Source organism: Lynx canadensis, chromosome A3 (genome assembly GCF_007474595.2).
Source record: "Lynx canadensis isolate LIC74 chromosome A3, mLynCan4.pri.v2, whole genome shotgun sequence".
Classification (NCBI taxonomy): domain Eukaryota; kingdom Metazoa; phylum Chordata; class Mammalia; order Carnivora; family Felidae; genus Lynx; species Lynx canadensis.
In genome coordinates, this window is record NC_044305.1 from 102,967,972 (window position 1) to 102,982,537 (window position 14,566).

At 38.3% G+C, this 14,566-nt stretch overlaps 1 protein-coding gene and 1 pseudogene across 2 annotated transcripts in view; one reads left to right on the plus strand and one right to left on the minus strand.

Moving 5' to 3' along the window:
* ANAPC1 (anaphase promoting complex subunit 1) overlaps positions 1-14,083 on the plus strand; it is a 96,397-nt gene extending 82,314 nt beyond the window's left edge. For both annotated transcript variants that reach the window (XM_030311142.1, XM_030311144.1), the window contains 3 exons: positions 1,611-1,809; positions 7,554-7,688; positions 13,715-14,083. In XM_030311142.1, the coding sequence (XP_030167002.1) occupies positions 1,611-1,809; positions 7,554-7,688; positions 13,715-13,830 (450 nt within the window). In that variant the 3' untranslated portion in view covers positions 13,831-14,083. The remainder of the gene's footprint in view (positions 1-1,610; positions 1,810-7,553; positions 7,689-13,714) is intronic.
* LOC115509811 lies at positions 5,296-5,710 on the minus strand (annotated as a pseudogene).
* Positions 14,084-14,566: the final 483 nt, after the last annotated feature.

A 14,566-nucleotide genomic window follows, 5' to 3' on the forward strand; every position in this document is an offset into this window, starting at 1 on the left:
GAGGTAAGGTTCCCTCTGTGTCCCATCTCTTTGGTCTCTCATTTGCTTTTAGAAATTCACAAAAAAGAAACCCTATAAAACTTGAAAACTGTATATGACAAAAAAAGCTTAGAATTTATGATAACAGGAATGCCTCTTAGTGGATTGTCTTACTCTGTGGTCCCCATTCTTCCCTTTTTTTTCTCTTCCCCTGATTAGCAGAGGAAAAGAACATTCCCTCCCTTTTCTCCCCCAGCATCATTGGGTGGTCTCTTATCTCCTTCCTGACAAAGCCTCTTCAGGGATAGGATATGCCAATGAGCAGTAAATGAACAAACAGTGCCCTAGTGATGGCAGTAATGTGAAATTATGTCTGCGTGATTAAGCTTGCAAGAGGTTATGGTATCAGTATGTAGTGATTTAGGAAACTAAATCACTTTAAAATTTTTGTGTTGTTGCTGTTTTAAAAGAGCCTGAAAGTTGTAATGTAGAAAATAATGCTTAATAGCTTCTCTAAAGGATGAGACCAATTTATTCAGTTTTGGTTATTAGTAGTACATATGACTTATGTCATGTGACTTTCAGACCCAAAATTAAGCCAGTAGGTTTTTAACTTGGCTTTAATTTATATAAGGAATCTTAAAAATACAGATCTTCAAATCCTATTCTATATCATCTACTGAATCAGAATTTCTGGGATGAGGTCCAGGTCTGTGGTTTTAAACAACTCTTTAAGTGAATATGATATGATGAGTTCACAGATAAGTATTTGGGACTCATTGTTTAAAGCCAAAGGAAATAATCTGTAATGGCAAAATAATCTCTCTTGAAAAGTGGGAAAATGATGTTTAGGCAGGGTATAATTCCCAAAAACCTGCAAATCACATTCTGTTAAGTAGCATTCTTACTTAAAAGGCACCTTCTAATATAACCAGATGGCCCAGAATGGCATTATTGTCTGGTATCCATCCACGTTTTTTAATTGGAAAGTATGATTATATGATACCCACTCTGAGACTGCTTTCTCACAACACCTCTCTATATAGCAGCCAAGTAATGAGTTGTGTTTTTCATTTGTTGGCTGGAAGTATTCCCTTTTTATGCTCTGAACCGTTATCCCTTCACAGTTGTGGACAGGTGTCTGCAGAAGAACATTCCCGCTGGTTGTAGCCATGGTGACTTTGCAGATGGGTCCCAAGAGCAGTATTATCAGTAGTATTGTGTTTGCCTTCTGAGCCCTGGGATCCCTGGCCTGATCCCAGCCAAATCGTTGTGCCCCACTTGGGTTTCCCAGAAGTGACTGACTGGCAGGAGACCTGGTGGGTTTTCATTTTTCAGAGCCATTGAGGCAAGAATGAGCTCATTTGCCACTGTTGCTTTTACCGGAAGCTATTTATGTGGGGATCGTATTGAAGAGAGTATTGAAGAGTAGATGTGTATCTGTACCCAGTGGAGGGCTCCTCTGTGGGGCAGATGGCATCAAAACATGGAATGGATTCTCCTCTGCCCTTTATTGATCTATGAGCCGTATTTAAAAAATACTCTATCGATAATACAACTCTGAGGAAGAGACAGTTAGGGCCCCTTCACTCTTTCATGAAGTGGACTGCTTTTCCTTTTGTTTCTTCAAGGCTATGAGAAGACTAGGAAGAAGAGAAATGTCTGAGACATCTGAACTTTGGCAGATAAAGTTGGTGTTAGAGTTTTTCAGCTCCAGGAGCCATCAGGAACGGCTGCAGAACCATCCTAAGCGGGGACTCTTTATGAACTCTGAGTTCCTCCCTGTTGTCAAATGCACTATTGATAATACTCTGGACCAGTGGCTACAAGGTAATAATAGCATCGTGCCCTGTGCTTTTAAGATACATTGGGACTCAGGCTTTTCTGTTGTGACATTTTCTTTTGTTGGTAAATAAGATAAATCTGAGTATAAGCTAGAATGGCTATAGATTTAATGTTTTCAGTAACGAATTGGACTCTGATTATTTACTTCAACTTCTTTAAAAATATATTTAACTCTGCTTAATACAACTATATATACACACACACACGTGCGCGTGCATGTGCATATCTGTTATACACACATATATATTGTACACACACACGTGTATGTGTGTGTGTGTATATATATATATATGTGGCATTTTAAATGTATATATATACATGTATATATATATGGTATTTAAATACCACTTGACACTTAGGAACTTGTTTTAGCTTTTCTAGCATCAGATCTTGTTTCCTTTCTAGCACCTTTATCGGCTATTTCTTAGGGGTGTAGCCTGTCACCTACTTGTGAAGCCAGTAGCTATTTTCTTCCCTTTCATGTGTCTCCACTCTGTTTAAACTGAAAACTTGATGTGTGCTTAGAGTGAATGTTTGTTTTACCAGCTCTGTGAGTCAGTCAGTGGGAACCTGGGACATCAGGTGACTGTGGTTTGGAAGTACAGACTTGTGACTGCAGGGGAATTGTAAAGTTACTCCTAATAGTGTGGAAGTAATTATGCCTCGTGTGAGACAAGTGATGAGCCTTCTGATTTATGCAAATCTGTCTGATGTGTGATAATATGTCTGAAATTGATTTTAAGTCAACTCCTTCGTCTTTTTACTCTTTTCAGTTCATTCAAATACCTTCTGATATATATCTGACAGCAACCAGTTTTGGGTAAATACTAACCCTGGTAACATAAGTAGTAACAATTCTTGATGCGTTAAAGCTGTTGGTAAGCAGTAGATTACTATCTTGACAGTTATTATATTAACCGTGCTTGAATATTATTAAAGTAAAAATTATCTACTGTAATATTAGGAAATACATTTCTGAAAAAAAAATTGTCAACCAGATTGTGAAGGATATACATGGAAAACAACTGTTTCAAACTCCAAGTGTTTGTTTAATACCTACATTGTTCTATCATTTTCTCTCTGAATTCAAAAGGTCATGTAGTTTTAAACTTTTTAAAAATCTCATTTTTGTTCTCATTTTTGGGGAAAATACAGATTATTATATAGGTTTTGATATTTTGTATTCAGTTCAGCATTTGATCATATATAGCAGACCTTTGCTCTTGATAAGAAGTATGTCTTTAATCCTTTTCAGATTGTCTGATTTGCACATTTTGTATCAGTAATGAAACTTTGGCAGTGACTAGAGCACTTTCTATAATAGTGCCCTGAATCGCTTTTTTCTTATTGCTCTTTTAGGGCATTTGGTGGTTTACAACACTGTTCTCTACCAAATTTGACTTGCCACTATGATTGCCAAAAATGTGCATTTATTTTTTAGTGGAGAACCATCACTTTATAAATTGAGGTAAAATTGATTCCAATTTTGTATTGGTTTCAATAGAATGCATTATATTAATTTCAGGTGTACAGCATAATAATCTGATATATGTATATACAGCAAAGTGACCACCATAGTAAGTCTAGTTATCATCCATCACCATACTAGTTGACCCCCTTCATCCTTTTTACCCACCTCCCAACCCCCTTCCCCTGTGATAACCACCACTCTGTTCTCTTTATATATGAGTTTTGTTTTGTTTTTTAGGTTCCACATATACATGAAATCATATGCATTTGTCCTTCTTTGACCGACTTATTTCACTTAGTGTAATACCATCATAGTCCATCCATGTTGTTGCAAATGGCAAGATTTCATTTTTTTGAATGGTGGAGTAGTATTCTATTGTGTATATATACCACATCTGTACCCATTCATCTGTTGATGGACTCTTAGGTTGTTTCCATATCTTGGCTATGGTAAATAATGCTGCAGCAAACTGAATATCTTTTTGATTTAGTGTTCTTGTTTTCTCTGGATAAATACCCAGCAGTGGGATTGCTGGATCACGTGATAGATCTATTTTTAATGTTTTGAGGAACCTCCATACTGTTTTCCATAGTGGCTGTGCCAGTTTGCATTCCCACCAACAGTACAAGAGAGTTTCCTTTTTTCCACGTTCTCTCCAACACTTATTATTTCCTGCCTTTTTGATAATAGCTATTCCAACAGGTGATATTCCAACAGGTGGGGGGGTAATACCTCATTGTGGTTTTGATTTGCATATCTCTGACAGTGAGGTTGAACATCTTTCATGAGTGTGTTAGCCATCTGTATTGTTCTTGGGAAAAAATGTCTATTTATGTCCCCTGCACATTAATTGGATTTTTTTTCTTTTCTTTTTTTTTTTTTTTGCTGTTAAGTTTTTTGAGTTTTTTCGTGTCTTTTGGGTATTAGCCCCTTATTGGATATATGATTTGCAGATATTTTTTTCCCATTTAGTAAGTTGCCTTTTCATTTTGTTGATGGTTGCCTTGGCTGTGCAGAAGTTTTTTAGTTTGAGGTAGTCCCACTTGTTTATTTTTGCTTTTGTTGCCTTTGTTTTTGGAGTCATTTCCAAAAATTCAACACCAAAGACTGATGTCAAGGATCTTACTAACCATGTTTTCTTCTAGGAGTTTTATAGTTTCAGGCCTCACATTCAGGTCTTTAATCCATTTTGAGTTAGTTTTTGTTTATAGTGTAAGATGGTACATTTTTATTCTTTTGCATGTGGCTATCCATTTTCCCCCTCACCATTTATTGAAGAGACTGTCCTTTCCTCATTGTATATGCTTGACTCCTTGTTGTAAATTAATTAACCTTATATGTGTGTGTTTATTTTTGGGCTCTCTGTTCTGTTGATCTATGTGCTTTTATGTATTTAATACCAACTATTTGATTAGTATAGTTTTGTAGTATAGTTTGAAATCTTCCTCTCCAGTTTGGATGCCTTTTATTTCTTCTTCTTGCCTAATTGCTATGGCTAGGACTTCCACTACTGTGTTGAATACAAGAGGCAAGAGTGGGCATCCTTGCCTTGTTCCTTGTTTTAAATGAAAAACGGTTACTTTCTCTGTGTTGAGTATGATGTTAACTATGGTTTTGTCATATGTGGCCTTTATTATGTTGAGGGTACATTTCTTTTATATCCACTTTGTTTAGTGTTTTTATCATAAATGGATGCTGAATTTTGTTAAATGCTTTTTTTTGTATTGAGATCACGTGATTTTTATCCTTTATTTTGTCACTGTGGTATATCACTCTAATTTGTAGATGTTGGACCATCCTTGCATTCCTGGAATAAATCCCACTTGATTGTGGTATATATGATCCTTCTAAAAGTGTTGTATTTTGTTTTTGGTGGTGGTGGTGTTTTTGAGGAACTAAAAAAGGAATTTGTTTATTGAGGGTAAAAGGATGCAAAAAATATAAAAATCAAAAGCTTATCTGGCTTTCACTGACTTCTTTCTCTGCTTGTCAAATGGGGGTTAGATTTTATTTGTATAGTTTCCGAGGGTCCTGATCTGGTCATGGAATCCTGTATACAGGGGGAAGCTGTGGGACAGATTCCTTAAGAGATCCTTTAGGAGAACTCTCATCAGGCTGCTCAGTGTTGCCTGCTTCTTTCACTTCTGCTTCATGTATACCACAAAATATTCATTGCATGCAATGGTGAGCCCAGCAGTCAGTGAAAAGAAGCCCTGGAAGCCTACTTTGCCATCTCAACACTGGTCCACATCCTTCATTATTTTGTCTACGGCCATAGGGTCTTTCTGATTTTCTAAAAATCCAGAGAACTCCTTTTCCATGAGTACTTTCAGGTCCTCCTTTGCCTTTGTCCCCAGCAAACCTGTGAAACCTGAACATCATGGTTTCCATGGCATGTTCCATTTGAGATGGCATTTTGGTGAGGTCTGTTGAAACCTTGGCCATAGGTGTGGTGGGAACCCTTTTAATGTATTGTTGACTTCAGTTGGCTAATATTTTGTTGAGGATTTTTGCATCTATATTCATTAGGAATAATTGGTCTGTAAATTTCTTGTTTTTTGTGGTGTCCTTGTCTGGTTTTGGTGTTAGCTTAATTCTGGCCTTGTAAAATGAGTTTGGAAGCATTCCCTTCTCCAGTTTTTTGGAAGAGTTTGAGAACGATATGTGTTGAATTTTGTTTGAATGTTTGGTAGAATTCACCAGGGAAGCCATCTGGTCCTGGACTTTTGCTTGTTGGGGGGTTTTAGATTACCTGTTCATACTTCTTCCTAGTAATCAGTCTATTCCGATTTTCTGTTTCTTCCTGTTTCAGTCTTAGAAGACCTATGTTTCTATGACTTTACCCTTTATCCATTTCTTCTAGGTTGTCTAATTTGTTGGCATGTCATTGTTCATAGTAGTCTCTTATGATTTTTTTTTTTTGGTGGCAGTTGTAATTTCTTTTCTCCCATCTTGCATAGGTCTGTTAAATATGCTGCTTTTTCTTTTATTCTGTGCCTACTCAATTTATATTTATTCTTATAGCCTCAATATAAGTGCCCCTTTCTCATAGGCCTTTTAAGATCACACTACTTCAGGCAGCTTTCCTGCCATCTTTCTCTCTCTCTCTCTCTCTCTCTCTCTCTCTTTTTCTCTCTCCCTTCCTCCCTCCCTCCCTCCCTCCTATACCCTATTCCTTCCTCCCTTCCCCTCTCCCTTCCTCCTCGACTTTTCTTTATATATCAAAATGTCTTTGTCTACAAGTAACAGAGGGCCTAACTCAACCTGGCTTAAACAATAAGGACACACATAAACTTACATTATTGGAAGTCCACAGGTAAGGTGGGCTAAGGGTCATCTAATGCTAGTGCTTAAGCCCCATTTCTCTGAGGTTCCATTATTTACACTCTGTGCCTTGGCTTTATCCTCAGAGTGCTTTTTCTTAGAGTAATAAAATGGCTGCTCCTTGCCTCAAGGTCATCAGCATTTTGCACAGAAGAAGAATAGCCTTCTTCTAGGAGCTTTGCCGTAACAATGAGGAAATTACTTTCCCAAAAGCCTCTAGCAGAATGTTGTCAAGCATCTCCTCATGTCTCCAGCTTGAATTGGAACTCATGCACATTCCTCAATCAGTCACTGTGGAAAAGAATGTGTCTTGCTGGAAAGCCTAGGTCTGTTGGTCCCTGAGCCAATCACCGTGTTGAGAGTAGGATTGCCTTGATTGACCTAGGCCACTGGTTCTCAAAGCGTGGTCTCTGGGGCAGCAGCAGCAGCGTGTCCTGACAACTTCGTAGAAATGTGGTTTTTCTGACCCCATCCAAGAAACTTTGGGGATGAGGCCCACTTATCTGTGTTTTAAACAGCCCTCCACGTGATTCTGATGCATCTTAGAGTTTGACAAAGTCTGACCAGTACTAATCAGGATCCGGTTCTGGAGCTGAAGTCAGTCCCCTCAAATGTTGTATCCTGGAGGGAAAGGTTGTAAAATGGATGTTTGAAGAGACAACTTCAGTGACCACTACATCTTTATAGCACTCATCCCAATTTCTCATTACACATTTGTTTGTATCATTGTGTAAACGTCACTGTCCCTTACAACCCTCCAGACTCTGTGCTGGCATGCACTCTATCTGCTTTACCACCGTAGCCTTAATGCCCAGCATAGTGTATGGTAAGTGCTTAATGAGTTCTGGATGACAAAATAATAGAAGGAAGGCACTCCTCATGCCTCTCAGTTCTGTCATCAGTTGCTTCAGTTCCATTTGTGTTTCTCTCACAGCTGGGGGTGATGTGTGTGTGCACGCCTACCTCAGTGGGCAGCCCTTTGAGGAATCTCAGCTGAGCACGCTGGCCTGTTTCCTCGTCTACCACTCGGTACCAGCGCCATGGCACCTGCCGTCTGTAGGACTAGAAGGTAATTGCAGACCTAAATCCCCTCAGTACCTGTATTACTGACTCACTTAGTTTTTAAGTTTCTTGGTAGGAGGCATTTCTAGTGAGTTATTTTCTCTAGTTAGGCTTTGGTCTTCATTCATGTTTAGGTGTTGAGAACTTTTTCTAAAAAGACCATCTGAACTTTACACATGCATAAACTTTTATTTCTATTTAGAGAAGGATGGATTCTTCTTCAAAGAGCCCCAAACACCATTATATACTAATAAATCAAAAGGATATATTATTTTTCTCTCTTAATTTTTATTAAAGTTATTTTTCTTTTTCTTTATATTTTGGGTTTTTAGTTTGGATGTTTCTTTTTAATCACATAATCTTAATTTCTAATATTATAAAGCTTTAAAATGACCGGGTACCTGGTTTTGTATGAATTTGAACGTTTTTATAATACAGTTTTAAAATATTGGCATCTCACTGTATTTTTCAGAATATGTATTCAGATACAGTTTGCCCAGTAATCTGAATCATAAAATATAATTAATTCTAAGCACCTTTATATCACTTTTAAATTTCTGCTTATTAATTGAGGATTCAAAATTGTTAACATTTTTTTAATGTTTTATTATTTTTGAAAGAGAGAGAGAAAGGGAGAGACAGAGTGTAAGGAGGGGAGGGGCAGAGAGGGAGAGGGAGACACAGAATCCAAAGTAGGCTTCAGGCTCTGAGCTGTCAGCACAGGGCCCGATGGGGGGTCTGAACTCACCAACTGTGAGATCATGACCTGAGCTGAAGTTAGCCACTTAACTTACTGAGCCACCCAGGCACCCCAAAAATTGTTTTTAAGAAGAGCAAAGAGTGCTCCATTTAATCATTTAAAATTTAATAACATAACTAGCTTATTGCTGTTTTGAAAACCTCAGATAAAAATGTACTATCTGGAGACTTCTAGTTAAAGCCATGAGAGAATTGCTTATATTGGATTTATTTTCCCACAAAAACAAATATAAAACTTTGACAGACTATATAAAATAGCTGTTTATTAAAAACATTTTTTTTTTGAAATTTATTCATTTTTGAGAGAGAGAGACAAAGTGTGAGCAGCAGAGGGGCAGAGAGAGAGGAGACACAGGATCTGAAGCAGGCTCCAGACTCTGAGCTATCAGCACGGAGCCTGATGCAGGGCTCAAACTCATGAACTGTGAGATTGTGGCCTGATCCTTAACCGACTGAGCCACCCAGGCACCCCTAAAATAGCTACTTAAAAGAACTAGTAGCAGCCATTCTGGCCAGAGTTGATTGAGGGTCCGCAGTACACGAGAGAAAGGAAGCATAATGAGGAAACCCCATATTTACTCTGGCTTTCTCTGAAAGGCATTTGCCACTTCATGGTACAAGAAGTAGAGTCCCAGCAAAAGGCAGTGGTGCTGCTGGGCAGAGGACAGAGGTTGGGTTAACAATTGCATGAGAACCTAGAACTTGAGGAGCTAAATTCCAGGTAGGAGGGAACAATGGGAACAATAATTCAAAAACTGGACACACTCTTCTCTTGAGACACTTAACCAAATCTTAACCTGCACATGCACAGGGTAAGACTTTTAAGAAATCTAGAAGAAGGCAGGAGGCTAAAAATGTGAACAGAGATTTCAGCAACAGCGTAGTGCCAAGGAGACAAAGGGTAGAGCTCCTGGGCTGCCAAGGTGAAGTGGCTCTGTAAGCATCCCAGCCATTCTGATGAAACAGCAGCAGAGCCAAGCCCTAGGAATAAAGATGAAAACTAAAACAGACAAGATCTGATGTTAGCCTCAAACAGAATGGAGATCTCTTTGCATTCTACCTGCCTAATGGAAGAAAGCATCACCTTAATCTTAGGAAGAACAAAATATGTCTTGAACCTTTAAATTTTAAATACACAGTATCTAGTGTTGAATTAAAAATTACAAGATATAACAAAAAAGGTAAGAGAAACTGACTTATATATGATCTAGATTATTGTAGTTACTAGACTTGGACTTAAAATTTAACTATGATATTATTTCCAAGAAAATAAATGAAAAGCTAGAGAACTTCACCAGAAATCTGGAATCAATAAGAAAGAGTTAAATGGAAATTCTGGAACTGAAAAGTATAACAAATTAAGAATTCAGTGGATTGATTAAGTAGTGTATCAGACACAGCAGATAAGTGAACCGGAAGGCTGGTGTGTAGAAAGTAAACAGATTAGGGGCACCTGGGTGGCTCAGTCGGTTAAGCCTCTGACTCTAGGTTTCGGCTCAGGTCATGATCTCATGGTTTGTGGGTTCAAGTCCTGCATCAGGCTCTGTGCTGCCAGTGCAGAGCCTGCTTGGGATTCTCTCTCTTCTTTTCTCTGTGCCCCTCCCTGTTCCTTCTCTCTCTCTCTCTTATTAAGTCAATAAATTTTTAAAAAAGTAAGCAGATTAAAGTACACAGAGAAAATGGATTGAAAATACAGAAAAGTGTATGAGACATGTGGAACATGGTGAAAAAGTCAAATATGCATGTAGTTGGGACCCCAGAATAAATGGAAAGAGAAGATGAGAGAGATGCAGTGTTTGTAGAGACTAAGGCAAAGGTTTTTGAAAAATGGGTAATGGACATCAACTTACAGTGGCAGGATAAATATGAAGAAGACCACACCTGGTCACAGAATAGTCAAAATACTAAAAATAGGAAAAAAATTTAAAGCATAGACTTTCATTCCCAGCCAGGATGAGATAACAGGAATCTGATTTACTCTCCTGTCTAGAACCAAAAACCTGGACAATGCATATGAAGCAATGGCTTTTGGTACATTGTACATGAGGCAATGAAGAACAGTGATCCCTGTGAGATGAGAAACAATGAAATAAGCCCTATGATTGTCCCAGCTTATAGCCTTGAGAGGTCTCAGACTGTGGGGAGAGAGCAAGAACCCAGGTGGAGCCTAGAAGCCTTCTTTTTAAAAAAAAATTTTTTTAATGTTTATTTTGAGAGAGGGAGAGAGAGCAAGCAAGCAGGGGAGGGGCAGAGAGAGAGAGAGAGAGAGAGAGAGAGAGAGAGAGAGAGAGAGAGAGAGAATCGCAAGCAGTCTTCATGCTGTCAGTGCAGTGTCCCAACACGGTTTGATTTCACAAATCATGAGATCATGACCTGGGCTGACACCAAGAGTTGCACCCTTAACCAACTGAGCCACCCAGGTGCCCCGAGCCTAGAAGACTTCTTGATTTGAGGTGACAGATCCAAGAGTACAGGAAGACCCAAAGAGCTAGAGTTTACCAGATGGAATGCCAAAGAGAGAGTGCCAGATACCTGCAGAGGGTCACCCTCAACTATCAGAAGAGTACTTACTGGTCAGCACATGCATGTGAAGAAATTATTTGAGACTGGAGGAAGAATTGTCTACATGGATTACCAGTTGTTTACACAGGTTCAGGAACAGTGCCTGTTGTCACAACTTCATAATTTAAGAGGCAATTGATTCTCAGAAGGGTTTTGCTCTAGTAATGGGAAGCCCTAGACTAAATAGACCTGATCGTATTCTGGTCCCACCTAACAAATCTTAAAAGCGTGACACAAAAGGATCAAACTGTTTTTCAAGAAATGTAATTCTAAAGCAAAGCTCAAGAATATAGAAATACAAAAATATCCAGTACCCAACAAGGTAAATTCATGATATCTGTTACACAAAGAAACAGGAAAATAGAACCTATAATCAGATGAAAAGTCAATTACAACTGACCTGGAATTGACACAGATGTTCTAATTAGCAAACAAGGACATTAGAACCGTTCTTATAAGTCTATTCTGTATTTCAGAACCTTGAGAGACATAGAAGATACAAAAGACTGTAACTGAACTTTTTGAGATGAAGAGTACATTGAATGGGTTTAATGGGCAGATCAGACATTCCATAATAATAAATTAACAAGTCTGAAGACATAGCACTAGAAACTGTCCAAAATTAAATGCAAAAGTAAAAGAAGAAAAAAAGGAAAACAAAGGAACAGAGCATTAAATATGAAGTAAGCTGTGGAACTTAAAACATCTAATTTACATGTGATTGGAGTCCCTGAAGAAGGGAGAAATTGAGGGGGTGGGGTGACAGAAAAAATATTTGAAGAAATAATGGCTGGAAATTTTCCAAATTCAGTGAATCCCAAGCATGAGAAATATGAATAAAATTACACTAAAGCACATTGTAACCAGATTGCCCAAGACTGGTGATAAAAAGCCTTAACAACAGCTAGAGGAAAAAGACATGTTACACACAGATAAAAATAAGAGTGACTGTGTGTTTCTTGTAGGAAGCAGTGTAAGTGATAACTTAGTGGAGTAAAGGACTCAGGGGAAAAAAAAAAAGTCTTATTAGAATTTTATACCCAGCAAAAATATCTTTCAAAAAAAATGACCATGAAATAAAGCCTTTTTCAGACATACAAAGGCTGAAAGAGTCCAGCAGACCCACGCTACTGGACATGTTGTCTAGTAAGTCCTTTGGGCTGAGGGAAAATAATATCAGATGGAAATAGTGGTCTACACAAAGGAATGCAGAACTTTGGAAATGGTAACTACCTGGGTAAATAGGCAAGATTTATTTCTTTTAACAATACTTTTTTAAAGACAACAGAATAAAAATAATAACAATGTACTATGGGGTTTATAAAGCATGAAAAATATGACAACAGTAGCTCAAAGGCTGGGAAGGGAGAAATGGACGTACTGTTGGAAGACCCATATACTGATGGGTGAAGTGGTATAATCTCACTTGAAGGTAATCTTTGATAATTTAAAGGTGTATGCTGTAAGTCACAAAGCAATTACTGAAGTAAGAAAACAGAGTCAGAACTTACTGCAACAAAGGAGCTATAATGGAATCATAAAAAAAAACATAGAAAATACTCCATCCAGAAGAGGACGATGGGGAACAGAGAGCAGATGGAGCAAATAGAAAACAAATAGCAAGATGATATGTTTAAACTTAACCATTTCAGTATCACATTAAATGTAAATGGTCTGTTCGATTCCATAGTGTATCAGTATTTTGGGGTTGTTTCATATCTTCCTGTATGTTTTTATTCTCTGTGCATGGGTTTTAGCAAGGTCTGGGGAACACCATAGAGTAACAATTAAATAGGAAATTTGTCTTAATTACTGTTGAGGTTTATTAAACACATTTAATTCAGCTGATTGCAGAGGCCAATCAATAAAAGGAAATACTTAGGATAAGTACTTTCTCATATCCTGTGTAGCGGAACTCTTTCTTGTGTTAGTCATGCCTTTAATCAGAATGCCTCTTGATCATATCGTGAGACTTTTCTCTGTCCATCTTCATGAGATCTTGTGATCCTGTTCCCTCTGCTGTCTGCATGTCTGCTAGGATGCTTGCTGTGGCCTAGAGGCATAGGGATCATATATATGTATGTTGTGGGGCTAGGAGAAGAGTACTGGACAGTTGCATTTGGTGGGGTAGAGGCAGAAAGGAAGAGGATGCTTAATAGGATTTTTAGGTAATACACTTCCTAATTCCTTTAGAACAGTGGTTCTTAACCTTGGCTGTGCATCAGAATCACCTGGGCAGCTTTCAAACCTCCAGGTGTCTAGGCTGTATTCCACTTCTGAATGACGTTGGGATCTCTGTGGGGCCAAGGTTGAGAACCATTGCTTCTTAGAGGTTGAGGCATTAAATTAAACTTCTCTGTGACTCCTTTTAAGCCTGTGTTCTTTTTTCAGGTACGTATTGAAGACGTTGATTATGGTAGTTGAAAGTAAATAAGCACATTTATTAATTATATTTAAGTGATATATAATTAAATAATAGTAATAGTTTCAGATGTAGCTACAGGTCACTTTCTGAAGTACAGGATGGATAAATTCAAACTTACATCAAATTATATTTTGATATGGGAAATTCAGAACTTAGTGTCTTTGGGGAATTATTTTCAAAGGGAAGAATGTCAGCTTTAAATGTGATTGTGTCTGAAGCTTCCTCAAAAGGGTGTACAGCTGAATTTATTTAGAGATGTGACTTTCCCCCCATTTCCATTTCTTTAGGGAGCACAAGCTTTGCTGAACTCCTCTTCAAGTTTCAACATCTGAAAATGCCAGTGCGAGCTTTGCTAAGATTGGCTCCTTTGCTTCTTGGAAATCCACAGCCAATGGTTATGTGATTGCGTCTGGTGGTAAACCTACCCTGAAACGTGACTTCTGCAAACACGACCAAACAATGTAGTTGATGAAATGTTTATAAGTTTTATAATATAACTAGGGGGAATTGAGCTGCACAAACCTCAGTGTATTTTAATATCCAAGTGTTTTCAGTGTTCCAGAGGCTCTGTTGCTGTTGGCATTAACATTATATGATATATAAAAGTGAGTTAAAGTTTACTTTTGTAAATAAAGTTTTTTGGTTTGTTTTCCTAACTCTTGATGCTTACTTTAGTTTGGGGTTTCAGAGAATAAAAGAGCAGTGGGGGCTGGAGTGGCTATTCGTTTAGTTTTTTTTTTTTTTCAAAAAATTTTTTGATGTTTGTATTTATTTTAAAAATTTTTTTTTTTCAACGTTTTTATTTATTATTGGGACAGAGAGAGACAGAGCATGAACGGGGGAGGGGCAGAGAGAGAGGGAGACACAGAATCGGAAACAGGCTCCAGGCTCTGAGCCATCAGCCCAGAGCCCGACGCGGGGCTCGAACTCACAGACCGCGAGATCGTGACCTGGCTGAAGTCGGACGCTTAACCGACTGTGCCACCCAGGCGCCCCTATGTTTGTATTTATTTTTGAGACAGAGAGAGACCGAGCATGAGCAGGGGAGGGGCAGAGAGAGAGGGAGACAAGGAATCTGAAGCAGTCTCCAGGCTCTGAGCTGTCAGCACAGAGTCTGACATGGGGCTCAAACTCACAGA